Source organism: Cygnus olor, chromosome 4, assembly GCF_009769625.2.
Source record: "Cygnus olor isolate bCygOlo1 chromosome 4, bCygOlo1.pri.v2, whole genome shotgun sequence".
NCBI classification, from domain to species: Eukaryota; Metazoa; Chordata; class Aves; order Anseriformes; family Anatidae; genus Cygnus; species Cygnus olor.
In genome coordinates this window covers 33,041-59,743 of record NC_049172.1, presented here as the reverse complement: position 1 = coordinate 59,743, position 26,703 = coordinate 33,041, and the positions used below count along the sequence as shown (strand labels likewise).

Genomic DNA, 26,703 nt, shown 5'->3' with positions numbered 1-26,703 from the left:
ATCATCTTATGAATCACTTTTGGCATCCTTGCTTGCTTTACATCATCTGCTTTTGCAGCTGGAGGTAGCTTTAAAAATAATTTGCTCGTTATACCCTAATTGTTTTTTGTATTATTTGGTGAAGTCTCATCAAAATGTTACTATAAATTATTAATGAACACTGAATAGTGGTGAGTCCATGAACACTGAGGACAGTTAAGTAGAATTTACTGATCTGTAGAATTTTGATAAGGTGAATGGGACACTACTGATCTTTTTGTGATGGTGCTCTTGCAAACCTGTAATTTTTGATCACAAGTAATTTTTTGATGAATTTTAGCTCTTTAAAAAACCACACCCTCCAAAGCGTGTTAGAAGCCGACTGAATGGAGAGGTTGCAGGAACCTCTGTACCCCCTGGTTCCACAAGTGACAAGATTTTTTTCCATCATTTAGACAACCTACGACCATCTCTTGCACCAGTGAAAGGTAAAACACAAAACCACAACACTTATTTCTGTTTCTTTCACAAAGCTTTCAGAGTTTCAACGAGAGAGTGTTTTTCCATATTTTGTTTAGTTTTAACTTTTATTCATAATACTTGTAAATTTGAGAGAAAGAAATTTAAAATACCCTAATGGTCTAAGATTGTTATTACTTAGCTTAAACTATACTTGGAAAGTGCCAAATCTGTGCCAATTGGGTGTAACTTCTTAAAAGACACAGATAAAATGGGGCCTAAGCACCTCTTTCAAGTTTTAATGTGGACAAAAAGTGTTTGAAGCAAATTGCAAAGGTGTCTGAAGGATATTCAGAGTACTTTATTTCTGGGCCAGCAGAGGCTTCACTGTTTGTTATTTGCTACAGCAGAAGGATTGTTTTTCTCAGTGCCAAGAAATACTGAGAATGTTGGCAGGAAAGGATGTTGTTGGTTGCTGCAGTGAAACCAAAAAAGTGGGTTTTGACCTCATATGTGATATTGCAGTGAACAAAAGTTAATTGTCCATGAGGTAGGTAAATCCTATGCAGTGTTTTATGTCATAGTTGTTTAAATGAATGTGTGTATGGTGTAAAAAGAAAAGGACGTACCATTACACAGAACGTAGCAGGGCTATACTTGAGGACAGGAAACAGGAAGTCATTAATCTATATTTGCAAAATTAGATAAATAGGTAAGTAGCTAGGAATGTAGACTGTGGGAATATTTGTCCAAGATCATGGAATCATCCAGGCTGGAAAAGACCTCTAAGATCACCTAGTCCAACCTCTAACCTAGCACTGACAAGTCACCCACTAAACCACGCTACTAAGTTCTATATCTACATGTCTCTCAAAGACCTCCCGGGATGGTGACTCAACCACTTCCCTGGGCAGCCTTCTCTAGTGCCACACAACCCTTTTAGTAAGGAAGTATCTCCTAATATCCAATGTAAACCACCCCTGGTGTGCAACCTGAGGCCATTTCCCCCCTATCTTATCCCTTGGTGGTTGAGAGGAGAGCCCGATCCCTGTCTCACTATGGCATCCTTTAAGGTAATGGTAAAGTACCATAAGGTCTTCCTTGAGCCTTCCTTTATCCAAGCTAATCAACCCCAGCCCCCTCAGCCGCTTCTCATAAGACTTACTCTCTAGACCCTTCACCATCTTCGTTACCCTTCTTGGGACACGCTCCAGCACCTCAATGTCCTTCTTGTAGTGAAGGGCCCAAAATGATGTTGGCATCAATACCAAAAAAAAAAAAAAGTAATATTTTAATTGTGCTGAAAATGGTGCAATCATTTCTAATGAGAAATGTCAGAGAGATAACATCTGTGCCATGTTAAGCTTGAAGGACACCTCATGCAGCATTGAAGGTGGGACCAGAGCAATTGTATAATCTCTGGCTTTTGCAGAGCATCAGGTATTTAATGGGATCAGACAGTTTCTGTCTTTGCATTCAGTAAAAGATAACTGCATCTTCTTTTCTAGAGCTCAAGGAGCCTGTGGGACAGATCGTGTGTACTGATAAAGGCATTCTGGCAGTAGAACAGAATAAGGTTCTCATCCCGCCTACATGGAATAAAACTTTTGCATGGGGCTATGCAGACCTAAGCTGTAGACTGGGTACCTACGAGTCAGACAAGGTTTGTCATCTGAAATTGGTTTTAGTGCTGAAAGCAATCAACTATTCAATAGTGAAAGAAATCCAAGAATGGAAACTTAGTTTGCATGTCAATGAAATAATATTTGCTTGTACTGTGTATGTTTTATTGCCCCCATCTGGTCGTCATCATGAGAACATGAGCAGAATGACATAAGCTAATTCATGATAATTTTTAACAAGCCTGAGAAAAAAATGAATTAAAGAATGCCAGTAAAATTCACCTCTTGTGTTCTCTCAGGAGCCATCTTATGGCTGAAGCTGGAATTACTTCTGTTTGTGGGAAACGTAGAAGGGGCAGCAATGATATCTTAGTTACTTAATGGTCCAGCATTCAGGGTGGCACTTGGGCTTTTATTTTTTCCTACCAAATTCCAATTCTGTGAGTAATTCTTTGTTTTCTTTATTTCCAGGCAGTAATTGTTTATGAATGTTTGTCAGAATGGGGTCAGATACTGTGTGCCATTTGTCCCAACCCCAAACTAGTTATCACTGGGGGAACAAGCACAGCTGTGTGCGTGTGGGAAATGGGCATCTCCAAAGAAAAAGCTAAAGCCCTCACACTAAAACAGGTAAAGTACAATTAAGATGCCTGTTAGGCAAACTATGTTCCAAGATCCAAGGAAGTATGAAAGGAGTATTGCTTGCTCAGTAAGCTTTGGAACAGTGAATCAAGTAGACCTTTGGAAATCTAAGTAGTCAAGGTACTGATCTGCATTGAAAATTGGCAAACTGTGTCTTCAGAATTGCATTAGTTTGAGGATAGTTGACCGCTATGAGCTTTTTGGAGAAGCAGGAAATTGGGTAGCAATGTTAACAACAGTATAAAGATGTATTTTGTGTGAAATAATCTGTGTTATTGTAGTGCTGCTCCCATCTGAAAACTGTCAGGGATGGCAGTGAAGGAGACTGTCTCAACTGTTCATTTTCCTTTTTCTAAGTACTTCTGTCTTTTCTTTTGGAGTTGTTATGTTTAAATTATATTTTTGGTCAAAACTTTGCGCTTTCTGACAGTAATATGGTGTTTGTGGAGCATAGTATACTTGTTCAGGATAGACTTATATTGTTGCTTCTTTGTTAATTCAAGACATCATCTTTTTATACAACAAACAAGCACACCACCACCAAAAAAAATAATCTCAAAGTATTCTAGAAGCTGTGTGTCATTGTTGTAGGTAGTCAGATTATAAGTGCTATTGTTCCTGGTAGCGTCTTAATAATAGGATTTTTTTTTTTTCCTAGTGGAAAGCTTCGGCTCAAACTAATCAGAAGAAATTTAGAGAATTTTTAACTAACTTCCCAACAGTGGTCTCCAACAATGACTGTTCAAAGCTGTGTTTCCAAAGCTGTTTGCTTATGAGTGCTGCAAGATAAAACACCATAACCTGAGTTTCAGGGTAGTGTAATCAAGTTGCTTTGCTTTCATCTTCTTGCAGCAGTGGGGTCAGAGTAAATGCAAGACCAGTCACTGCAGCTTATCTGATGACTTGTAACTCGATAAATGTGAAAAATCCAACTGTATTCCAGACTCCTGTTTCAATGGTTAGTTGAGGCCTAAAATCTAAAAGATGGGTCTTCTCAAAGCAGGTGCTTGTAACTTTCCCCTCCTTGCAATTAACCTTGACTTTTTGATTGTAATTTTCTCTTCTCTTCCTTCATCTTCTCTCAAACATCAACAGATGTTTAAATAGGAGCCATTTGATATTTACAATGAATTCCTGTTTTCAGAAAATGACTCCTATTCATTTCAATTATGGAAGTAGTCGCATCTAAATACTTCCAGTCTCAGTCCAGCTGGATCTTCTGATAGGTTATTGATGTTTACTTTGCCTGAATCTCTTCAGGTTTAATGTAGTCATTCTTGTGCTCTCTCCTGATTGCACTACGTTCCTCCTGGTTTTTGTTTTGCAGGCATTACTGGGTCATACTGACACTGTCACATGCTTAACAGCATCGCTAGCTTATCACATAATTGTGAGTGGATCACGGGATCGCACCTGCATCATTTGGGATTTGAATAAACTCTCATTTCTAACGCAGCTTCGAGGTCACAGGGCTCCAGTTTCAGCACTCTGTATAAATGAATTAACGGTAAGAAACAAGCACCATTCACCCAAGCGTGGTGGGAGCAATAGGCAAGAGTCAGAAATTATTAAACTGAAGAAAAGCAGACTAGGCTCTTCCGTTAATGTGGGGAAACTTGATAACTCACATTAAATGAATGATCTGGTTTAGGGAATAATCTTCATCTTTTGTCCAGAGGAGCACACGGTTTTGTTCCATGCAGAGCGACTTGAGCTCGGCAGAGCTTATTAACAGTGCTGGCAGCAGTGTAACCAATGCAGTGTTCAGAGTGGTTTGTCAAACCTGCCACGGGAGCTAGGAGAGTACTATATGTGACCTTGGTTGATTTCTGCTCTCTTAGGCTTAATTTAAAGGAAGCAGAAGGTGCATTAAATGAAGCTGTGGTGACAATTATAGCGGAAACAGACATATCCTAAGAGCTCCTCTCCCTGAAACTCCTATAAGTTACATCTTGCCATTTATCCAGTGTCCATGAGCATCAAAACATTTGCCTGAGATGAAACCTTTCTTAGTTGGTCCATCTGGTCCGGATGGACCATGTTTCATCTGGAGCAATCCAGTGGCTGAAATCTAGATAAAATGGTGCTGAAATGCTAAGAGGGGGGTAGCAAGAGGTACAGTTTATTAGCTGCTCGTTGTTGCTGTAGTGTTGCCAGTGTGGTGAACCACAGCTACCATTTCCCTTTTGCACTAGTTGAAGTTGGGCCTTCTTTTGCTCTTTTTCCAATAGAGAAACAAATTAAATTAAAGGCAGTGTGCATCAGTGAAAAAGAGTGAAGGCACCGTGAGCTGGGTCATTTAATTGGGAATGGCAAGTACTTAAAATATACTGTTGGCTGCTTCTGCTGTGAAAAGTGGAGGAATTGGTCTGTTCATTATATGCTGTAAATACAATGGACTGGTTGTAACTAGGTCTGCTTTTGTATGAACAGTTTTTAAAAATGCATATCATTCTCAAGGTTTTTTTAGGTGGTCAAACTCAGGAACTACTGAAAAGTTCCTGGTGAGATGCTTAAAAAATTCGGCTTATGTTTTTGCTCAATTAAAACCCAAGATTTGTATTGAAATATGAAGGTGTTACTTGTCTTTTTAGGGGGATATCGTATCATGTGCTGGCACTTATATCCATGTATGGAGTATTAATGGCAGCCCTACCGCAAGCGTGAACACTTTCACTGGTCGAAGCCAGCAAATCACGTGTTGCTTTGTGTCAGAGATGAATGAGTGGGATACCCAGAATGTCATAGTGACAGGACATTCAGATGGAGTTGTCAGGGTAGGTACCAGGAATCACTGTTTGGAAAAATAAATTTATGCCTTTGTAATAGGTAAGTCATGTCTATCCAAGACAGGGTCTTGGCTAGTATCAAAAGCAGTCCTCCTATACTGGTATGCTCCACCTGTACAGTTCATGCACATGCGTAGATGTCTTCCTATACCCCCTTGAAAACAGGACTTAAAATGGAGATGTGACCTGCCTGTCGTGCTAGCAGTGTTTGGTTGCCATAATCCCTCTTAACTCTAGAAGTAGCTGGGAAGAACTCTTAAGAGTTCGGTATGTGTCAGTTGCCTTATCCCATGTCCCTCCAGTTCTGGCGGATGGAGTTTTTGCAAGTACCAGAAACACCAGCTCCAGAGCCTGCAGAGGTGCTGGAAATGCAAGAGGATTGTCAGGAAGCACAAATAGGTACGTCTCCTACCCACAGTTTGGTATTTGCTTCTTAACTGATCTCTTCTATATATAGGTAAAATCCTATGCAGTGCAGAATAGATGATAGATGTTCTTTGCTCAGTGGAGAATATATGTCCTTTGGGCATAACAGAGCATCTGAGTTTTCATTCACCACCTTTGTTATGGTAGTTTCGTATTGTAATGAGTAAGGAAAATCATGGCCATCACGCCCTTTATTTTTTTTGGGGGGGGGGGGGGGGGGGGGGGGGAGTAAGGTCCTTTCTCGGGTTATTTCTCTGTCAGCGAACCCAGTGGATGTATGTTGCCATTGTCTCAAAGTTATATATTTCTTTATCCTGAAATAAAATGATAGCACAACAGCAGAGTTAAGATCTACTGATAGAACATTGTGTTGTTTAGACAAGCAATGCCTACCATAACATGTTCTGTGGGCTTAAGAACTTGATCTGTGCTTTATGGGCATTGGTTTAACTCATCTTTCTCTTTTCCTCTTCATGTTGAAGATATGATCTGGATGTGGATCCTATGATACTCATCAGTAATTGTTATATAAATAAAGCTCAGATTTTCAGTGTTGCTGGGAATATCAGCATCTGGGGCAGTTGCGTTTTTACAAGCAAAGCTTGTTGTTAACGTGTATGCATGATGGTTTTCGGTCAACCCGAGTCTCTCTATTGATATTTACTTGTGTAAAGTTTCCTTAGTAGCAGGAGGACTTTTTTTTCCTAACTTAAGTAGTTTTGAAAGTTTTGCTCATTTTTTCTTTCATAGTGTACCTTAGAAGAACTGTTGTAGGAACTACCTACAGCTAAGGAATGCTGTTTTCTGACAGACTGGTGCAAAAAAATGATGAGCAGCATAGTGATTCCTCCTGGTATTTACAATGGTGGGAGACTGATCTTTTGCAAAGGCTATGAGATTTCAGCATGTGGTTTCCCTCTAGTCATGCTGTGGTGGCACCTGTTGGGTTGTCTGTAGTGGAGCAGCAGAAAAGGATAAAAGCTCACTTTATAAGCAGTCCTGCTAACAACATCCTCTCTCCTGTTGCATGAATCCAGGGCAGGAAGCCCACGAAGAGGACAGCAGCGACTCCGATGCAGATGATCCGTGCATCGACCAGGACGTGAAAGCTCAGGAGAGCCAGAGTCAACCAGGCAGCACCAGCCACAGACCTAGGTCATCATCAAACAGAGTGGCAGCAGCATGGTCAGCAGACAGCGGCTCTGATGACTCCAGGCGTTGGTCAGACCAGCTCAGCTTGGATGAGAAAGATGGCTTTATCTTTGTGAATTATTCTGAGGGACAAGGAAAAATGCATCCCCATGCTCAGGTTAACCACGCGCACCCCAGCTATGCTGAAGCACGGCACTATAGCAAGCTTAAACCAGGTAAAACAAATTGGGCATGCTTCCTTGGTCAGAAAAGCATACTGTCAGCATTGACCTAAAAGGCAATGTCTCTGCAGCTTTGAGCAGTGTTGGCTGATAAATTACAAAAGGATCAATGAAGAGGAAAGTTTGTTTACTGAGGTTGCATTTTGTTTGATTTCTTTTTTCCCCTGCGAAATTCTGGTGGATTTGCGCTGGCTGGCAGCTAAGCTGCTCGCTCACCATCCTTGCAGCAGGATGGGGGGAGAGAATAGTAAGAGCAAAAGCAAAGAAATTCATGGGTCAAGCTATGGATAGTCTAATAAGTAAAGTAAAGAGGAAGAAAAAACAGAACAAGTGGTGCAAAGGCACTCGCCACCTCCCACAAGAAGACTGATGCCTGACCAGTCCCAGAGCAAATGGCTGCTTTACTAAAAAATGCCCTCCCCTCAGTTCTGTTGCTGAGCATGATGTTATCTGACATGCAGTATCCCTTTGGTCCGTTGGGGTCAGCTGCTGAGTGTTTATTCCCTCCCAGCTTCTTGCATACCCCTAAACTATTTGCTGGTGGGAGGAGGAAGAATGGGGGAAAAAAGAGAAAACCTTGGCACTGTGCAAATACTGCTCAGCAGTAGCCAAAACACTGGTGTGTCTTCAGTGCTATTTTAGTCACGTAACCGAAGCACAGCATGATATGGGCTGCTATGAAAAAAGATGAACCACAGTCAGAAATCTTAATCTTGGCTATTGCAGGGAAAACACTCTGTCCTGTCAGGCTTTGTTGCTGGGTTTCACTGTATATGTCACTGTTCTCTGCAACTACCAGCTGGACATGGGGAAATGCGAGGTTGTTGGGTTTGTATTGTGTTCTCTCCTTTTGTGCATGCATCAAGGAGCAGCTGTTTTCCCTCAGTGAAACTTGAGTCTCAGAGAGTTGTCAGGCTCTGGAGAGAGAGAGATTTTTCCTTTCTACAAAGTCACGTGTCTGGTTATGTTGGGGAGGTAGGAGGTAACAAAAATGAGAATAATCAAATTTGCTTTTTCACCTTCTACTTCCTGCTCACTTCTAGGATACAGATGGGAGCGTCAGCTAGTGTTTAGGAGCAAACTAACTATGCACACAGCGTTTGATCGCAAAGACAATGCACATCCAGCGGAAATCACCGCACTCGGCATCTCTAAGTGAGTATCTCACAAAAGATTACCTGGCGCATTTTTTTGGCATTGTCGGGAGATGTAGTATGAAGCAGACAGCATTCTTGGCATAATGCTGTTCTACAGCTCTTTAGGTTAGAGCAGTAGTTGATATCTTGGTCGTAAAATGTCATTTAATATTCAGACATCTAAAATCAGCCATTGATGTCTGTGTATTACTGAGCCCTAGTTGTCAAGGGAATGCTTTTCTTTTTTCTTGCAGGGATCACAGCAGAATTCTTATTGGTGATGGTCGTGGCAGAGTATTCAGCTGGTCTGTGAGCGATCAGCCAGGCCGATCTGCAGCTGATCACTGGGTGAAGGACGAGGGGGGAGACAGCTGTTCTGGCTGCGCTGTCCGGTTTTCACTCACTGAGAGGCGTCACCACTGCAGGAACTGTGGACAGCTCTTCTGCCAAAAGTAAGCCAGCTACAAGTCTCTTGTAGACTCTTTCTCATATAGAATTTTAGACTGGTTGAAGTTATTGCATACCACCAGACTCTGCTAACAGACTGACATTTTCCACTCCCTTACCAAAACAGAACTGATGAATAAAAACCATCAGTGCTGTGAAATTTCCAGGGAGGAGATGGTAAAGGCAGATAAGTCCCTTTATAAAAAACAGTTAAGATTTCAGAGCTGACAACAGGTGTCAACTGAGAATGAAATCTGGTGCCAATTTTGAAAGTTCCCTGTCGCCCATCTGGGAAAACAAAGTCTTGAACTCTAGGCATAATATCTTAGCAAAGGAAAAAAAAAAAAAAAAGCTTCTTTTTCAGCAAATAGCTCATCTTGTCAGTTTACAAGCAACACAGTCAAAATGCAAACAATGCACAAGACTGTAAGGATGCTGATTTCAGTAGCATGCAGCCTCAGACAGCAAAGCATATGACACAGGATGTACATGAGCTCCCCCTAGCCAGGAGCAGAGGTGGGAGTCTCTTTTCTGGTCCAGGGGGTTGGAGACAGTACTTAAGGTTTCATCTATGTAGCCGTACTTAGTCTAAACTAGTAAGGATGATTGTTTTGAAGCTACCTCACGTGCAGAGTCATATAATTGATGCTGTGGTGACCGTACAAGTTAAATCCTGCTTCTGCCAGGCTGCGTTATATTTCTCTGTCAGAATTTGTTTGGATGGTGTTCTGGTATTTGAAGTCATGATGATAATTTTTTTTTCAACCAGGAAAAAAATGGTCTGGCTGAGGGAGGACCAGAGCTCACAGCAATGTTTTCCTCTACAGGTGCAGTCGGTTTCAGTCCGAAATCAAGCGTCTGAAGATTTCATCGCCAGTCAGAGTCTGCCAGAACTGTTTCTACAACTTGCAGCACGAGCGGGGTGTGGAGGAGGGGCCCAGGAATTGATAGGGCAAACGGAGAGCCTGTCCAGCCCCACAGTCACTCCAAGAACTCATGAGAGTACTGTGCTGTGATCAGAAGGGATTAGAATATTGTCTGTTTACACTTAAGGTTATACTGCTTTTTAAGCACTGAAAGTATAAGGGATCACTGAATTGATTTGTTTTGATGGAAGGTATATGATGAGGTTAACGGCATATTTAAGTGAGAGCAAGGTCCAGTAAGACATAGTTGATTACTTCAAATACAATAGAATTGTCAACCTCTAACTCTCTGTTGACGTGGTATAAAGGAAATCCTCACTTATCCTAAACACCAGTTCTTGTCTTGTTTTTGTAGAGCTAGTCATCTTTACCAGGGGGAGGGGGGAGGGGAAGGCTTTTTAGAAGATAGTTGTAAATCTGCCTTCTTCGCAAGCAACTGTGTATATTGTAAATAGATATAATGGCCTTTTTATCTAAATATGAACTTAACTGCCTGTTACACGGGACTTCAGATTAACCACTATACTTTGCGTGGCATCTTTATCTCATCTATCAACTTAAATATGAATGTTTAAATAACGAAAACCAGAAAACTCAAAGGCATTATATGTATTTCGGTTAAAAATCCAGTCCGTGCATGTTGTTTCTTTCCGTTGCCCACAATATCTTTATTTAAAAAAAAAGGCTATTCATGGGATTACATGGATTTTTTCAAAAGAAAACAAAAATTTTGAAAATAGTACTTGGAATATTTTATTCTAGCTGTAAGATAACCAGGAACTAAAATTGTGCACTTCGGTTGCATTTTATACCAAACTGTTTACCACCTCAGTGTTGTTCATATTTAACAAGGCCTCTTTTATACATATGTCAGAGCTGAAGTTTTGTTAATGACTTAATGTTCATTAGCAGCTGATTCATGCAGTGCAAGAACCAGCTTTTACCTTATTTAAATGAATAGCAATTGGCTTGCATACAGGTACAGAATTAATTTCTTGTGCATAGAATTTAACCTCGTGTCCCGTAGCTTATTTGCAAAAAAATGTTTGGAACAACATAGTTGTTGCTCTGAAACGGGTTAGCGCTGGTCCTGTCAGAAATGCTTCTCAGAGTTATCTTCATGTGTCAGCAAACGGCATGAACTTGAGGACAGCGGTAGATTTCCATTACCATTTTTTAAGTTCTAATATGAATTGAATTTCAGGTTTTGTTTGTTTGTTTGTTTTTTACTACTCCATCACTTGTTTTGTACTACATGTGGGATGAAGTAGAGACACGGACATCCACTGAGATTGGAACACATGCATCAGATAGGCCCATGGACTACTCTCCAAAGAAGGTCTTGACAGTGGGTTTTGTTTTTTGTTTTGTTTCTTTAATGTATGTGTATATATTTTGTAAATGAGTGACAAACTGATATAGATCTAGATACATTGGCAGTGGGTTCTTCTAAATAACAGTAAGGATATGACCCAAGCCAACAGAAGACAGGTGGCCCCTCAATGTCATTGAGTGTCTTTGCTCCAGATGGTGAGATTGTCCTGCACTGGAGTGAATTGGGTGGACTCTGGTCCCTGGACTGCAGGTGGTTAATGCTGTTGTTGGAATTGCAGCATGGAAAATATGGGATCCTCTGTGATAGCACGAGCAACTTCCAGAGGGCTGCCAATGCCAAGGGGGCACACCTGTCTTCTCTTGACTGGGGCTTCTAGGGGGGGAATAATTTGTTAATCCTGACCACTTACTCTTTAACCTGGTATCACACGTTTATGCACTGAAGGTTAAATATGTATTTTGATACAAGTGTGTTTATTATGTATGTGCTGGTCTGTAAAATGAGATAAATTACTGTTTTGGTGTGTATACTAGGTCCCCAAATGAACAGAAAGACTACTCAGCAGTGTGCAAGGGCTCTAGAGTAAACACAGGTTTGATTAAATGAGCTGACCCAAATAGATCCTTTTGGATCTGGACTGTGATGATGATGTAGCTACGTTGCATGGCTCCCTTGGCAGATTTATTGTTAAAACCGGAAGGGGGGGAAGTCCTCAAATGTGCGTGGAGTGTTTGAATGTCTGTATCCAGATGTTCTCTCTAACATTGCCTTGACCCTTCCCAAAACGATGCAAAACCAGCATAGTTCAGAAGATAGGCTGGTGGCCTACACTTTCTCTGTTAGAAGAAAAGGCTATTTTAACAACCACTAAATGCCTTTGAGTACTCAGAGATTCCCTCTCCTTGCCTCCAGTTTTCAAATCAAAACCAAATTTAAGGAAGAATTCATTTCCACAGACTGGAGCTTTTACAGCCACATTATTAAACCCTAATAAAAGCAGGGCTACTGTGACAGTAACTCTGATATACTCTAAACATGGAAAGAAAAATCTGACAGATAGTATTAGTGCAGGCTCGTGAAGATCATGGGCTGGGGTGGCGATGTGGTTGATGGTGTTCGACCACGTAGGCACATTGTACGGGTGTTGATCTGGGTGTTTTACATTTGTCAGCATGCTAAAATCAAGGTCTTTATGCCTTGCAAAGTCTGTAACATAGAGTTTAGTCCAAATTTGCGTTTTGCAAACTGATAACCACAGTCTTCTGACTTAATTCTTTGGTTGAGCTGTTCCAAATACACATTCTCACAAGTAAGAGGTGTGGAAGGGAAAAAAAACACCTGCTGGTATTCCCTCTGGCAACTGGTGCTGTGGGCAACCGATTTGTTCACTTGAGAGTGTTATTTCTTTTCAAGGTTCTAATGCAAATACTTGCTTTGTTTTCCATGTAAAAATTTGTTGCGCAAAAATATACTCATGTACACTAACATCAGTAGACTGTAATCTCTGCAAGTACCTCACACGTCTTCTCCTGCCTTGTTCTTTGTAGGATATTTACTCATGTACTCTTAACATTCATATGTAGTGTGCAACTGTAATGTCACGCTTATGAGAGGGGTTGGCTGCCTCCAGCCCACAGTCATCAATTCAATAGCAAAACACTTTAGATAAGTTATTTTGCACTTTCTTATGTATAAAATTGGTAGATACTTATATTTGCTTTGTATCATTTAAAGACTTCTTTTGTTTCAGTAAATGAACTGTGTATAAAATATTTATGCAGTTAAAACTGTTTTTAGAAAGTATTTTTAATTTCAGCAAGTTTGGTTACTTGTTGCATGACTATTAACAGAGCTGACTTTTTGTGTCAGTGCAATGTATATTTTTTTTGTCCTGTTATTAACTTGTAAGCCCTAGTTAAATGACCATTTATTTGTACAGCATCAGGAGTAAATTGAAGATAACTGGCTAAGACTGGAGTGTGGAATTTTGTACTATATTGTAGAATCCAATATCTGTTTTTTGGTGGTTACGTAAAAGGCCTGACGATTTACTATCTAGTGTGCAATCTGTGATATCTGAATGTTCATTGTATATTTGTCTCCAATGCAAAAAGGTAGAGTAACACAATTACAATACATGATTAAATACAATAGTTCAGGTACTTAAGTATTTTTTTCATTTCAAATAAATACCTGCTATTTACCACCAAAAAGCTGTTTTGCATTTGTTGTAAAGAAGCAACATTTGCAGCTGAATAAACATTTTTAAATTGGGAGCGGTAATTGATGAGTACCGTGTTTCTTTATCCTCAGAAAGAGTAAATTGCTACCATTTGATACAGTTTTGTTTTCTGAACACTGGTACATTCATTCGCAATGATGCAGTGTTGAAATTGTGAATCTCTGTGTAATTGGTTTTGGTTTACGAGTGTCATTGTAGTTTGTGAAGCCAGCAGAATTTGACAGTGTTTAGAAGAATAGACAGTACTGATACAGAGAAGGCAGACAGTAAAGAATGATTAAAGTTGAGCTCCATGATGACGTGGCAAGAGGAGGAAGTATTAAAAACTTAAATCCTCTTCCCCATGGAGAGGACAACTGCTAAAGCAGAACTTGACCTTATCTGTTGAGATACAGATTAAGATCCCCAAATATATATATTTACTAATTCTTCAACCCATTTTTATACTATTTTCTGACTTGGTAATGCTAAAGAAGGTGGGTTTTCACTGTGGTAGTTACTTACATAGCAATGCTGGCTGCTAACATTTTTTCTCTAATTAAAAACCAGGCTTTGATGCAGTTGGACCTACCGCGTTCCTTGGCTGATTAACACTAGAACTCACGCTGCATTCTTGGTATTTATCAGTAAGTGTATTATTTGGCTGTAAAAGTCATTTCTACTGATGCTTTTAACTGTCTGTGGTTACTGCATTAAATGTGAATTGATTTCATGAAGGCTCGGTGGAGTGGGGGGGGAGTGTTTAGAGTGTATTTGTGTGCTCTTGGGTACTGGTTCTTTTGGGGTCGCTGCCCTCTCCATGGAGGGTGAGATGCCCTCCTACCCTTAGTTCCAGGATGGTCTGTGTGGCAGAACCTCTCGCTGTACGATATTTAAATCTTTCTTTCTCACTGGCAAAAATGAGCTCCCTTCATAGATCGGTGCCACATTAAGTTAGCAAACCTGTGCTTAATTTCATTTTGACTGATGCAAAGAACTTGCAGTTAGTTGCACAAATAATTTTTAGAGCTTTTCTCCTGTCTTCCAGACATACGTTCCCACCAACTCAATCTTTATAGCTAGTCTCTCATGGGTTCTTTTGGCGATAGTCTCTGTTTTGTTTGTTGCTGTTGGAGTTGAATTCTTTTGAAAGCTTTTACTGATGGCTGTGTGATAACTTGGTGAAACCCTGCTGATAAGGTGAGGCTTTGAGTGCTGAAAGTCCTTGTCTTGAACCTGGCTGGCTGAATGTCTCTGCCTGCTTCTCTCAGTAGTGCAGTGGAGTAAATGGTGGTAGGAGTGAGAGGTAACACTGGAGCACAGCCACACAGCTGTCTAATTTGTAGTCTTCTCTGTGTGAATACTGCTATTTGAACTGGCTACAGAATCTGATGTCAAAGTAAATTAAAAATAAGAAGAAAGGCTTGAGAAAGGTTCAGTGCATTATAATAGATAGTTTTTACATGTTCCCTTTCTAGCTGTGGGAAAGAAGTGTTGTGTGAAATCTGTTGTAAAATTTTTTTTGACCTTAAACTGAAACTGATAAGATGCACCGGACTGAAAAGTTAGTGAAGAAATCAAGCTCCTCTAATAAAAATTCAGTAGCTACTTCTGCAGTTTCTTGCCTAAAAAAGGGTCCTCGTAACTCTAACTTCAGTGGTAGGGCTGAGCAACACCTAAGGATAAATGAAGGTGGGCAAACACCTGCTTTGGAAGGTCCTTATTAGTGCAAGGAAATGCAGCAGGCCTTCCTCTGTGACTGGGGGGATTAGCATTCCTTTGCACTTGCCTGCAGTCAACTGGAAGGGGTTAGTCTGAGCCGTGCCCATTCAATTAATAACTTAATTTCTATTTCCCTTGGCACTTCAGCTCATTGTTGTGGACAGGCTGCTAGCGTATGCTGAACAGCCAGTGGGTAGGGGACTGAACCAAGCGGTGTCCTTCCAGTGGGATGCAGATTTGCATTACTGCTGGGATCGAGGCATGGTGAGTTGCAGTCCTGCTGATGCTGGGCAGCCCATAAAATCCTCATGAGGACGATCACTAGTCTGATCATCCATCAGCAGGTGCCTTTAAGGCTGCTTGTGTAGGACATAAACCCAAAGGGAGTTCAAGTGCAGTCTCTTGGTCTTCCTAGAAGCTGTGTCAAGCCAGAAAGTGGAGTTTGGCTGTTTATTTACAGAGAGCACTTTGTCTTTCACAGAACTTACAGAAAATACACATTTTTTTATTATGTGCTTGTGGCGTCTTTTTTTTCTTTTTCCTTTTTAGCCAGAAAAGGACAGAGGCAATGCGGGTGGTCACTTGTGTTTACTGGGGAGTGCACTGTGCATTATTTCTGGAGGGTTAGGGTCCCAGCCCTGTCTTTGCCTGTGCTGGGTATGCCTCAGAGTGCATGTGGTTCGGGCAAGGGCAGCTCTGCTCACACCCACCCACAGACCTCGGGGAGACTTCACCATGGGGCTTACCATGCTCCCTAGCTTCTGGTGGGGGCCTCCAGTGGCTTTCATGGAAAGCAAGCACGTAGCTATGTGTAACAGGCTTTTATTTTTCTTTTTTCAAGAAAGAAGAAAGTGAAAAACGTTTTTCAAAGGGAATCGAGGTTTGCAATGGACAACATCCACTGTCCTAATAGTTGAAAACTTTGCATTTATCTGGTAAACTGTCAAGGTCCTGTCGAGGCATAGTCTGAAGAGAGGGAAAGCATGTGCAGGTTGCGTTTAAGTTCTTCCCTCTCTCAGCTTGGGCAGTGATGCTGCTCCCCCTCCTGCTGAAGGGTCCCTTTTCTCCATTTTCAGGTCAGCCTCCCGCTGCCAGGGCTGCACTATCTCCTGTCCCTGCTGGTCCCAGGCTGTGTGTAACGCCACCAAAGGTGGAGTGGGAAAGCAGGGCTTTACTACTGGGCTCCTGTTGCATGAAGCTCACGGGAAGTTTGGTCTGTAAATGCTGTGGGCTTTGAATGTATTGTTTTTTTTCTCCTAACTGCAGTGAAATTCATTTCAGGTTGCTCTGGTCAGCTTACAGTAAAGAGCAGAGAAAGGTCTGCAAGTGGTAAAAGCAAATTGAGTTTGAGCATGGGCCAGAACACTGGCCAGGTAGCTGTTAGTTCAGCCAGCTTTCTGTCTTACAGGGCCGCCTGGTCCTGTCAAAAAACAGCTGTAGTCATGTGTTGGTGACCAGGGAGAGGAAATGAAGGATGCTGATGTTGACTGCTACTGTGCATGGGGAAGGGTTTGACAAAGCCAACCCCGGTCTGGTTTCAAAGCGAGTGGGAATCATAGAGTATCCCAAGATGGAAGGGACCCATAAGGATCATCGAGTCTAACTCCTGGCACCACACAGGTCTACCCAAAATTTTAGACCATGTGACTAAGTGCACAGTCCAAACACTTCTTAAACTCCGACAGGCTTGTTGCAGTGACTACTCCCCTGGGGACCCTGTTCCAGTGTGCAACCACCCTCTCAGTGAAGAACCTCTTCCTGATGTCTAGCCTAAACTTCCCCTGCCTCAGCTTGACACCATTTCCACGGGTCCTGTCACTGGTGATTAAGGAGAATAGATCGGCGCCTGCCCCTCCACTCCCCCTCGTGAGGAAGCTGTAGAAGGGAAGGTTTCCTGTCTTTACCCCACCAGAGCACACTGGCCCATGGTGTGAGCTCCTCACTCATACCCAGAAGGGAGCCTCTTTAAAGGCCATCTGTTGCCAGGCCTTTACACTGAAGCTTTTTAATAACATCTGGATGAGCTGCTGCCTTGCATATTCCATGAATTGGAGATTCAGGTAGATTTTACTTGATGAAGAACACAAGCTCAAAGGCTTTGTGCAGTCTCTTTCTCTTTGTTTGATACAGTTTAAGTGACCTGTATTTTTAATTGATTTTACGTGTAATGTCCAAGGAGATTGTGGTCTTGCATCTTCCTTAACTGGAACTGGCTTACGTTTCTAAGCAACACAAGCCTATGTTTTAGCTGGTAGCTAATACTGTGGGGTTTTTGTTTGTTTCCTTTTTCAAATAAGCAGAGATAAGGTCAGAATTGTGGAATAATTAGGAGCAGGAATAGGGTGCAAGTTTTGTGGCAGAAATGTTCTTGTTAGAAATTTGCATTGGTGCTAAATGGCGAAGAGCTATTTCATACATTCACAGCTAATTAGTAGGGTGTATGTGTTTAAAAAGAAACAAGAACAAACTAACATTAGGAGCCTCTCTGGCTATCCAGAGAGCCTATTCTACATTTTTTTTGCAAATTTTTAAAATTTTATTTTTTAAATTTTTGCAAAATCTCATCCCTTTAAGTTTCTTAAAATAGTCCCCTTGGAAGTCACGTTGGTTTCTTAAGTTGCTTTTTGCATTAGAAATGCTGTTACTAATGTTGATCACACTGCAAGAACAGTCTGAGAAGTCCAAAGGTAAAGAGGAAGCTACTGGATAAGCTGAAGGTGCTCTGGCACCTGCAACCATACACCTCAAAGCTTTAGTCTGGGATTCAGCAATGCAAGTTCACGATGGTATGGAGGAGATGGCTTAAGTTGGATTTTTCATTGTGTCAAGCAGGTTTCAGTATAACCAAATACCACTCTTAGGATGCAGAAAGAAATGGATACTACTCTTTTCAGAAAATTTTGTGTTATTAATTTTTGCCCTTACAGCTAGAGTAGTATTAAAAATGATTGTGACTGTATGATGCGGAGAGGTGACAAGTAGCTGTTTTGGCAAGAGGGGTACTGTCTGGGTGAGAAGGATAGCTGCTGGGACAGAAATAGACGTGGCAAGTTGTCTTGGAGTCCAGTGATTCTCTTAGAGCCTCATCTTTCATTCCTCAGGGGGGGTGGGGGGGGAAGGCACCAAGACCTATTTTGCTTAAATCAGTTCTCTTCTGGGATGCAAAGGCAGAAGGGTGGAAGGAGCCTTATCCATCTAAGCAGCACGTCCATGTGGGGAGCAGTGATGTGGTTCTTGCTGTGTTTGGGGGCTTGAGGGGTACTGGGGGTGGGGGTGGGGGACAGGCTTAGGGAGACTGGCTTGTGGCATGGGTCAAGCAGACCTGCAGGGCAACATCCTGTGTGGCACAGGGGGCAGGCAGCTCTGGGGCTGTGGTGTACAAAAGCCCTGCTAAGGACGCAATAGGAAAGCCACAGCCTTCTGTGCACTCTCCATTGTAAACCTGGGTCCGTGAGAATAGTGTCTTGCAAGATTCAGGGCAGCTCAAATGCTGGTGTTAGAGCTACAAAATCTTCAACAGACATCCAGCAGGCCAGTGTCCAGTTCTCCAGCACAAGGTCACAGTGGGTGAGAGACATGATAGCTCGCTGCAATCATGCCTGCCTTGAGCTCCATTGCAGCTCTGTGGGGCAGAGTGACCTCCCAGGGGCAGGGATTCAGTTCAGGGGAGGGCTGCAGGGTGGTTAAAGTGCTGCACAACAGGTGACACGTCCTCTGGGGGAGCATAGGTTACAAATGCAAATATTGATGTATGTCTGTGCTTGCACACAGAGCAAGGCTCTTGCCCAACAGCAGTGAGGAAACCCATGTGTCATCAGCCACAACCCCCTATGCAGGTGGGCTGTGGGGGGTACGTTGATGCAGGCTGCCCTCTGCTCCTGTGAAAAGCTTCCAGCCCTTCCCAGTGGCCCAGCTTCTCTGAGTGCTCCATGCCAGAGCAAGCACTGCTTTTTGCTCTCCCACTACTATCTTGGTGAGGTTGGGCAGGGAACTGCTGTGGTGCTGCTGGGACACAGCCACCTCCCTCCTCTCCAGATGGCGTAAATTAACCAGCAGGTCACAAGGACACTCATTATGGGACAAATGCTCTGATTACAGACTAACCTGGCAGCCATTTCCCAACTACTTCAAAAGGGCAGGCATGAGGAAAGGGCAAAACTGTCCGGCAGGTTTCTCAACACCCTGTCTAAAAAATTTACTTACTTGGAGAAGTGATTATAAGACCCTTATTACCATGTGTTTGTGTTATGGTTTAACCCAGCCAGCAGCTCAGCACCACATAGCCATTCGCTCACCCTCCCCTGACCCTCTCTGGGATGGGGGAGAGAATCAGAAAGAAATGAAAACCTGTGGGTTGAGCTAAAGACAGTTTATTACAAGAGAAAAGAAAGGAAAATGATAATAATAATAATGATAACGATAAGTACTATTACTACTAACATGTACAAAACAAGTGATGCACAATGCAATTGCTCACCACCCCCTGATTGATGCCCAGCCTATCCCTGAGCAGCCGGTCCCCCCATCCCTGCCAGCCCCCCATATTAATTGTTCAGCGTGACCCCATATGGTATGGAATACCCCTTTGGCCAGTTTGGGTCAGCTGTCCTGGGTCTGTCCCCTCCCAGCTCCTGCTGCACCCCCCCTAGCCTGCCCGCTGGCAGGACAATGTGAGAAGCTGAAAAGTCCTTGGCTTACTGTAAGCACTGTTCTGCAGCAATTTAAACATCAGTGTGATATCAACATTATTTTCATCCCAAATCCCAAACAGAGCACCATACCAGCTACTAGAAGGAAAATTAACTATCTTAGCCGAAACCAGGACGGTTTGATACGTGCATGCATCTTAAGAGCTGATAAGCTCTTGACTGAGATGAGAAGTGGAATGGCAACAAAGGATGAGAAAAAGACTCTCATTAGTCCTAAAAAGAAGAGCCAGGCACTGCCATAGCAAGGTGTTATGACTTGAGGCTGCTCCTTCAAAGGAGAAAAGAGTAAAGGTAGGTTTGAGTTCAGCTGTAAAAGCAGTAAATGTTAAAAATAGTAGTTGTCACAGGCTTACTTCTGTGGATGAGATAAAACACTTGGCTGTTATTTTCTCTTTTATCATTTCTTTTAGGGTAACTGAAAAGTTGTGAATTGATGCGGAAGCCAAATGATATTCGTGTGTGGAGGGGGCCCAAGTTGTTTGTTTCCACTGTGTCACAAGATGAAATCGCTCTCCACAGCAACTAGCTTTCCAGGTTTACAAAAGGAAATGTTTTAGTGCAAACTTTTTTTTTTTATTTTTTAGAGAGAGGGCTTTTTGATTTCTTGTTGTTGTAATATAGCAAAATGTAAGACAAAAATAGCAAGTCAGAACATGTGGCCCTGACAAAACAAAGCCGGCAGAGGATGCTGACAGCACAGAGATGAGTACTTTGCACTGGCTGTTGCTGGCTGAATGCCTTTGTAGGCATAGCCTTGCTTATCAAAAGCTTTTTATGGCAGAGGTTAAGGCTTGGGGCTATCATGACAGTCACAACAGAGCTTGAAAAACAAAACAAATAGTTGGCAGTGTGTGGTGGGGAAAAGAAAATTACATTTGTGGTGATATAACTCTAGAAGCCAATTCTTTATTTAAAGATCTTTTTCAAGCATTCCAGTACAGCCTTATCTGCCCCACTGTACATTTGAGTATATGAGTCACAAATTTGAAGACACGTTGTTTAAAAAAAAAATCAAATAATGAAGGAGTTGGGGGAAGGAAAATTAGTATTTCAATAAAATGAAGTAGATTAATTATGGACAATGATTACACCAAACATAAACATCAAACCTCAGGAATTACAGACAGTAAGACAGTCCTAAGGCAAACTGTGAAATGAACATCTGCAATTGTACTTGTCTGTAGAAAGTTATGACACATGCCACTGCCCAAGCATTTGACGTGCTGGGTAAGGGGGAACTCCAATGGGTATTTGTGCATTGAGAACAGCAGCTTCAAAACCAAGCTGGGGAGTTGCTACAATGTATGTTCATCTGGTTGGGTAAGTGAACAATGGACCTATAAATGCATAAGTGATCTTACTTAACAGAAATTAATATTATATCAGTTTAACTTCTATCTGTTTCGTGCTACTGCCTTAGTTAGAAACCCCAATGCCTTTGACCACAGCACATATGCCTGGTGAGACAGAAAAGGTCATCTGATACCCCAATTCGTGTAGAATCCTGTGGTGAGTCTCAGCTCCTCAGAATTTTCATTTCCCCGAACACGTAGAAAGCAGTAATGTCTAATTTCTCTCACATCCCCACTCTCAACCACAAACAATGTTTCATGGTTATTCACCATCCCTGAGCTTTTCAAACAAAACGGGACTAGTCGTTAAGAGGGCACTGTATTAAACAAGCTGTTATAGCTCACCCTCATTTCTACTTCTTGCGCTACTGTCACCTTCCAGACAGACCTGCTCTCCTGCTCTCCTCTATCGTGGCTGCAAATGAGGTTCTACCGTAGCAAGTTCCCTCCATGAAGCATGAAACCTCACTGCCTGGGTTGTGGAGAGACCAGGCTGCAACTCCAGTTGCAATCTGAACAGGTCTCCTAGTAAATCCTCCAGCAACAGGCCTCCTGTGCCTTCCAAGTCTTCACAATAAAAACAAGTAACAAGCTGGACAACATTTTTTGCCTTTCCATACCAGCAGCCCACCCTCCGGCAGTACCTGTACTTTAGAGAAGTAGCACTGTTCCAGGAGGAGTGTTCAGGCAAGAAAATAATGCTTACTAGATAGATCTCATGGAGTTCAGAATCCAGCTCAAAAAAGGCAGGAAAAAAAAATGCTGTGGTTTGCTCAGTAGGTAACCTTTAATGTTCAGTTGAGCTTGCAATTTAAGAAAAAATAATAATTCTTTTCATTGATACAACAGTTGAACATGAAAGAGAGCTAGAGAGAAAACTGAGATTCTGTTGAATTTCATTCAAAATTTAAGATACACGTAGATCCTGCAATAATAAACCCCTTTGATAGGCAACTACTGTTGTAGACAGTAGATAATTAGCTTTTTGTTGTAGACAATTAGCTTTTATTCCCTCAGGTTAAAAGGAACCCTCTACTAGGCAAGATAATTTTGCATGTTCTTGTGGCTTCAATCTGATCACTTGTAGAGCTGCTGTAAGCAGCAGGAGGCCTGCTGACTAGGGAGGAAAAAAAAAAATAGAAGCACACCTTCATTAGAGCAGATCAGTACGTATCTCTGGTGGGGGACCCTGTGCTGAGAGGTTCCTTTGCTGGGTATTATCCAGGGTGCTGCTAATTTGATCCCCTGGTACCACAACAAGACAGTTGTGTTTACCATGACACAACTTTATTCTTCCAACTTCCATAGTCCGTGCAAGGGATTTTCAGTGCCATACACTGAGTCCCACTGAAGGCATTGGCGAAGCCCACTCAGTTTACGTGCTATCGGTGCCCAAACACCCCAAAACTAAAATGGAAATGGGACTATTTGAATGACTCTTCAGTAAGAAGTGTCAAATGACTGAAGAACCCATCACCAAGGACACTGCAGGTTTTGCCTGATTTCTTTGAAAAAAAACAAGGTTTGGCACAGTTGCCATTTAAATCCTAAGGGAGTTTACTGTCATGGTTGCAGGAAAAGGCAAGGCTGTTGTTGAGGGGAAAGATCCTGGTAGTGGAGTGTCTGTACAAAATGATGCTTCTGACTGGCACTTAAGAGTCTGGCAGTGCACAGCATGAAGTCAAAAATCCCCACAAACCAGTGTGAAGGCTCCTCTGTGCTTAATGGAGAGAGGAATGGGCAGACTACTGTGCCACTTGGCAAAGAGTTTCATCTTAATTGGTAGTTTGTTTACTTTAGAATGAAATACAGAAAACTAGAGGGAACAGGCGGGGAATAACCTGTGCATAAGAAATGCATCTTTGTAGTCTTTTGTCAGTTGCTCATTAACTTTTGCGTAGAGCAAAACAGCTAGTATCTGTTAGATACATGTGCTAATTGATTTGTGAAATTCACTGGTAGCTATACAAAGTGCCTGTTGTTTTTCACATGCTGGTAAGCTTTCACCTTCAATGTGTTTTAGTGGTTCAACAGGTAGATTGCACTGTATGCTAAAATCTTTATTCCCATCCGCTTTCAGTCACTACGTTTCAGTGTCGGGAGATGCCCCTTCGCAGCAGGATATAACTCTGAAATTAGCTCTGCTTTGAGCAGGAGGCTGCACTAGATGACACTGAAAATTCCTTTGTAGCCAAAGTTTTCCTGTGGTTGTATAAAGGCAGTAATATCTAATCACCTCATATTTTGGAAAGCTTTGTCTTATCCCTTCCTTTCAATAATACAGAAGCAGTTACGGATGGATCTTTCCTCTGAGATGACAACCAGTCTGTTAGAGGAAATAAAAGCACAACAACTTCCGTTATCTATGAAATTTTCTACCAGATAGGGATAAAACAAAAAATGCCCCCAAATCTCCAGTTAGTATAAAAATGATTTCATTTTACATATAGGTCAATGCTTGAAAGTTATTTTAACTGCCAGGCCATTCCTCAGAGCACCTGCTCTTCATTTGCAGTGTTACTCATTACCAGCCTACATTTGATACTATGCATTCAGTTTGGCAAGTATCCAGTACTGCTCAAAAAAACATGTACTTGTCACAAACACCCCCAGCGCCCTTGATATCTTCTGCCTGGATAGTGGCGTTTGGCACCAAATGTGTCGATGGGGCTTGTCCAAACCCCTACGCTGCTGCTCATGCCTGTCCGACACTTGACACCGAAGCTGCCCCTGCAGCAACTCCCTCTGCAGAGCTGACTCTAACCCTTCCTCTGCCCAGAGTAAGATGGCTATGTGCTGTGGTTAACCCTTAGCCGAGAGCTATTGCGCTTGCTATTTCAGCAGGTCAGTTTCTCAGTGGGAGTCAGCTGTTCAGGTTGCAGTGCAAATGGGTCATAACCACATTGCCAGCACAGCTCTCCAAACCTCTGGTAGGTGTTTCCTCTCTGCAAGTGCTCAGGATCAGGAGAGGCTGCCTCTTGCTGGTTTTACTACAAACAGGCTGTGGCAATTTTCAAACCTATCACAGGCTGGGAACTAGAAGTTCTCAATCAAAAGTGACCTTTTGCCTCAAGTAAACAAGGCTGAGTCCAGGATCAAACATGTTGATCTCAGGTGAAGACTGAACCCCAGTGCTGGGGCAATTCTGGGGAGAGAGAAGGGATTATAATTGTAAACCAATGACACATTCATTCAAGATGCCTGGGCAACAGCAACAAATACAACAGAGATTTACAAATACTGATTCATGAGTTCTTTATACTTATGAACCAAATATTGACACTATATATACCATATAATACACCAAGCAATGGGACAAAATGAGCATACTCTCTAAACACAGAGAATTAATGCTGTCAGTACAACGCTGAGCTCTGCAGGGTGCTCCTAGGCCTGCAGCTAGAGCCGAGAAGATGTGGAATGACTATCAGTGCTGTAACCCTGGGTCTGGAAAGGGCTAAAAATAATGAAGATGCCTATGTCACACTCAAAAACAAGAATCGGACCAGGCATCTCAGAAATATTTTTCCTTGTTGTAACGTGGTTTAGTATCAGGCAATTTCTCTCACTTCTGTTCATTTTGGTTGGCTGGTTTGTTTGGTATGTAAAATTGCATGGTTGGAAACAGCTAAAAACTACTGTTGCAAATGTGGGAAGAGCCTGATTTTCCTCTGCCCTTATTTTCTTACAGCAGGGCGATTCAGAGGCCACAGGAACTGCACGCCTGATTTGGAGCAGAGGAAGAACGAGATCTGACGGAGGCATGCTGGGACAGCTCTTCGCCTGCTGCCAACACACTGACGTGTCACCTGCAGTCTTGTCACAGCAGCGAGCTGAGCTGGCTCAGGGCTCTGGCCATTGGTGCCTTGCTGGACACAGACTCCCAACACAAAGGGAAGTAGATACATTTCCTTTAAGTACAAAACTACCTTTTGGTGTCCCAGTATCCGACACCCACTAGAAACAAAACCCCCAAACTTACAAAAATTACTGTAGTACGTTATTAAAATGCTCACTCATTTCTCTAGCTTTCTTGCTTTGAGCATTTTACATCTCTCTGTATACCATAAGGAGACCCAGGACATCCTGACTAACTGAAAAAAAACTTCAGCAGAGGGCAGGAAAATGCTCATATATTTATGAAGAAATAATAAACAAACTCCTTTCTTAGACATCCAAAGAATCTTGAATAGAAAACTCTTTGAAATGTTTCTTTTTTCTTAGGGGGAAAAAAAAGGAGAACATAAAAAAAATAAAAGGACATTGAAATTGATCGGAGTCTCGGCAATTCAAAAAATGTGCTGCTTTTTCCCTCCTACATGCTTCTGTTAAGCCACTGACACACCAAAGACAATGCAGTGCAAGGGGCTGCTGCATGGTCCACACAGGTGGTCCAGGCTTTGGACCCAACAGAGAGATGTTCCTCTCTGTCCAACAGTACATGGCTCTAGCCTGCTCTGTCTCTTGGGAGCTGAAGGATGACAGATAACAGCAGTGAGAGCCTAAAATCCTGCAAAGCAGCACTGTCTTAGGATGTTGTTCAGGTACACTGAATGCCACTGGCACCAGAATATAACCACAGGCTAATTGCTTCTGAAACTTCCCCCTTGTATTTCACCTGCTTCTCCTGGAAACACAGGGAGTTTTGGGTGGCTGCATGGCAGAGGAAAACAACAAAACCTCTTTTTGTCTCACTAGGAAAACTGTGCGCTTGTTCCCCTGTGGATTAATGTACAAAGAAGATGGCGCATGGCTCAGTCTCAGACTTTCACAGCTGCCAGGTAACTAAGAGTCCTAGGTAATACAGGTTGGTATGAAACAAATGTGCAATAGCTCCAGCCTCAGGTGGAGGCCTAGAGACTTGTCTACGTGAACCAAGTGGTGTGAAGAGCTGCTGGGAATAGAAACCCAAAGAAATAGCTGCCTCAATGCCAATCTGAATAAACGAGCATAGTAAAATGCAATCAACTGCAAGCAGTAATGGGACATTACGCACTAAGGGAGCGGTGGCATCTTCCTTAACACTGGCAGCAGGGGAGATGAACAAGACATTCAGCCAGCTTATGAACAGATGGGTGCTCTCTTGTAGCACGCTGTGTCCAGATTATTGCAGGAAAAGATAGCTGTGGCAGGACTTCATGCCCACCTCCCACTGGAGGCAAAACTGCGGCTGAAGGAGAAGTTGATCTCGCCGTTTTTATACTTTCCCCATGCTCCAAAAGGCACTATGACAACCGTGCTGTTGTCCTCAGTGCCAAATTGCATTGCCTGAGAGAAGAAACAAGTTGTCAGCATCATCATCTTGCTTAGAAAGGGAAACAAGTATCTGACGCCACATGGGACAGCATGCTCTGAGACCTGACACTTCCTTGCTTCTTCCCAGTTCTAATGCTGCAGGCTCTTGTATACCTCAGAGCTTTTCATGGGATATGCCACCATCCAGAACCCTAGTGAGAAACTGATCATTTCTGTCTGTGCTGATGACATTCAGCACTGCAGTAAACTGCAGTTACTGTCCAGCACAGTTCTGTGGCTCATGAACTAAGTGCATCAATTGAAATGTC

General features: G+C 42.3%; 2 protein-coding genes across 15 annotated transcripts in view; one reads left to right on the top strand and one right to left on the bottom strand.

The window, feature by feature from the left end:
• WDFY3 (WD repeat and FYVE domain containing 3) overlaps positions 1-13,414 on the top strand; it is a 188,546-nt gene extending 175,132 nt beyond the window's left edge. For all 13 annotated transcript variants that reach the window (XM_040555097.1, XM_040555092.1, XM_040555093.1 and 10 more), the window contains 10 exons: positions 320-467; positions 1,947-2,101; positions 2,532-2,690; positions 4,030-4,209; positions 5,297-5,479; positions 5,794-5,890; positions 6,955-7,284; positions 8,334-8,445; positions 8,681-8,878; positions 9,701-13,414. In XM_040555097.1, coding sequence (XP_040411031.1) covers positions 320-467; positions 1,947-2,101; positions 2,532-2,690; positions 4,030-4,209; positions 5,297-5,479; positions 5,794-5,890; positions 6,955-7,284; positions 8,334-8,445; positions 8,681-8,878; positions 9,701-9,821 — 1,683 coding nt within the window. In that variant the 3' untranslated portion in view covers positions 9,822-13,414. The remainder of the gene's footprint in view (positions 1-319; positions 468-1,946; positions 2,102-2,531; positions 2,691-4,029; positions 4,210-5,296; positions 5,480-5,793; positions 5,891-6,954; positions 7,285-8,333; positions 8,446-8,680; positions 8,879-9,700) is intronic.
• Positions 10,476-26,703, bottom strand: part of PPM1K (protein phosphatase, Mg2+/Mn2+ dependent 1K) — a 29,820-nt gene continuing 13,592 nt past the window's right edge. For both annotated transcript variants that reach the window (XM_040555106.1, XM_040555107.1), the window contains exon 7: positions 10,476-26,407. In XM_040555106.1, coding sequence (XP_040411040.1) covers positions 26,276-26,407 — 132 coding nt within the window. In that variant the 3' untranslated portion in view covers positions 10,476-26,275. The remainder of the gene's footprint in view (positions 26,408-26,703) is intronic.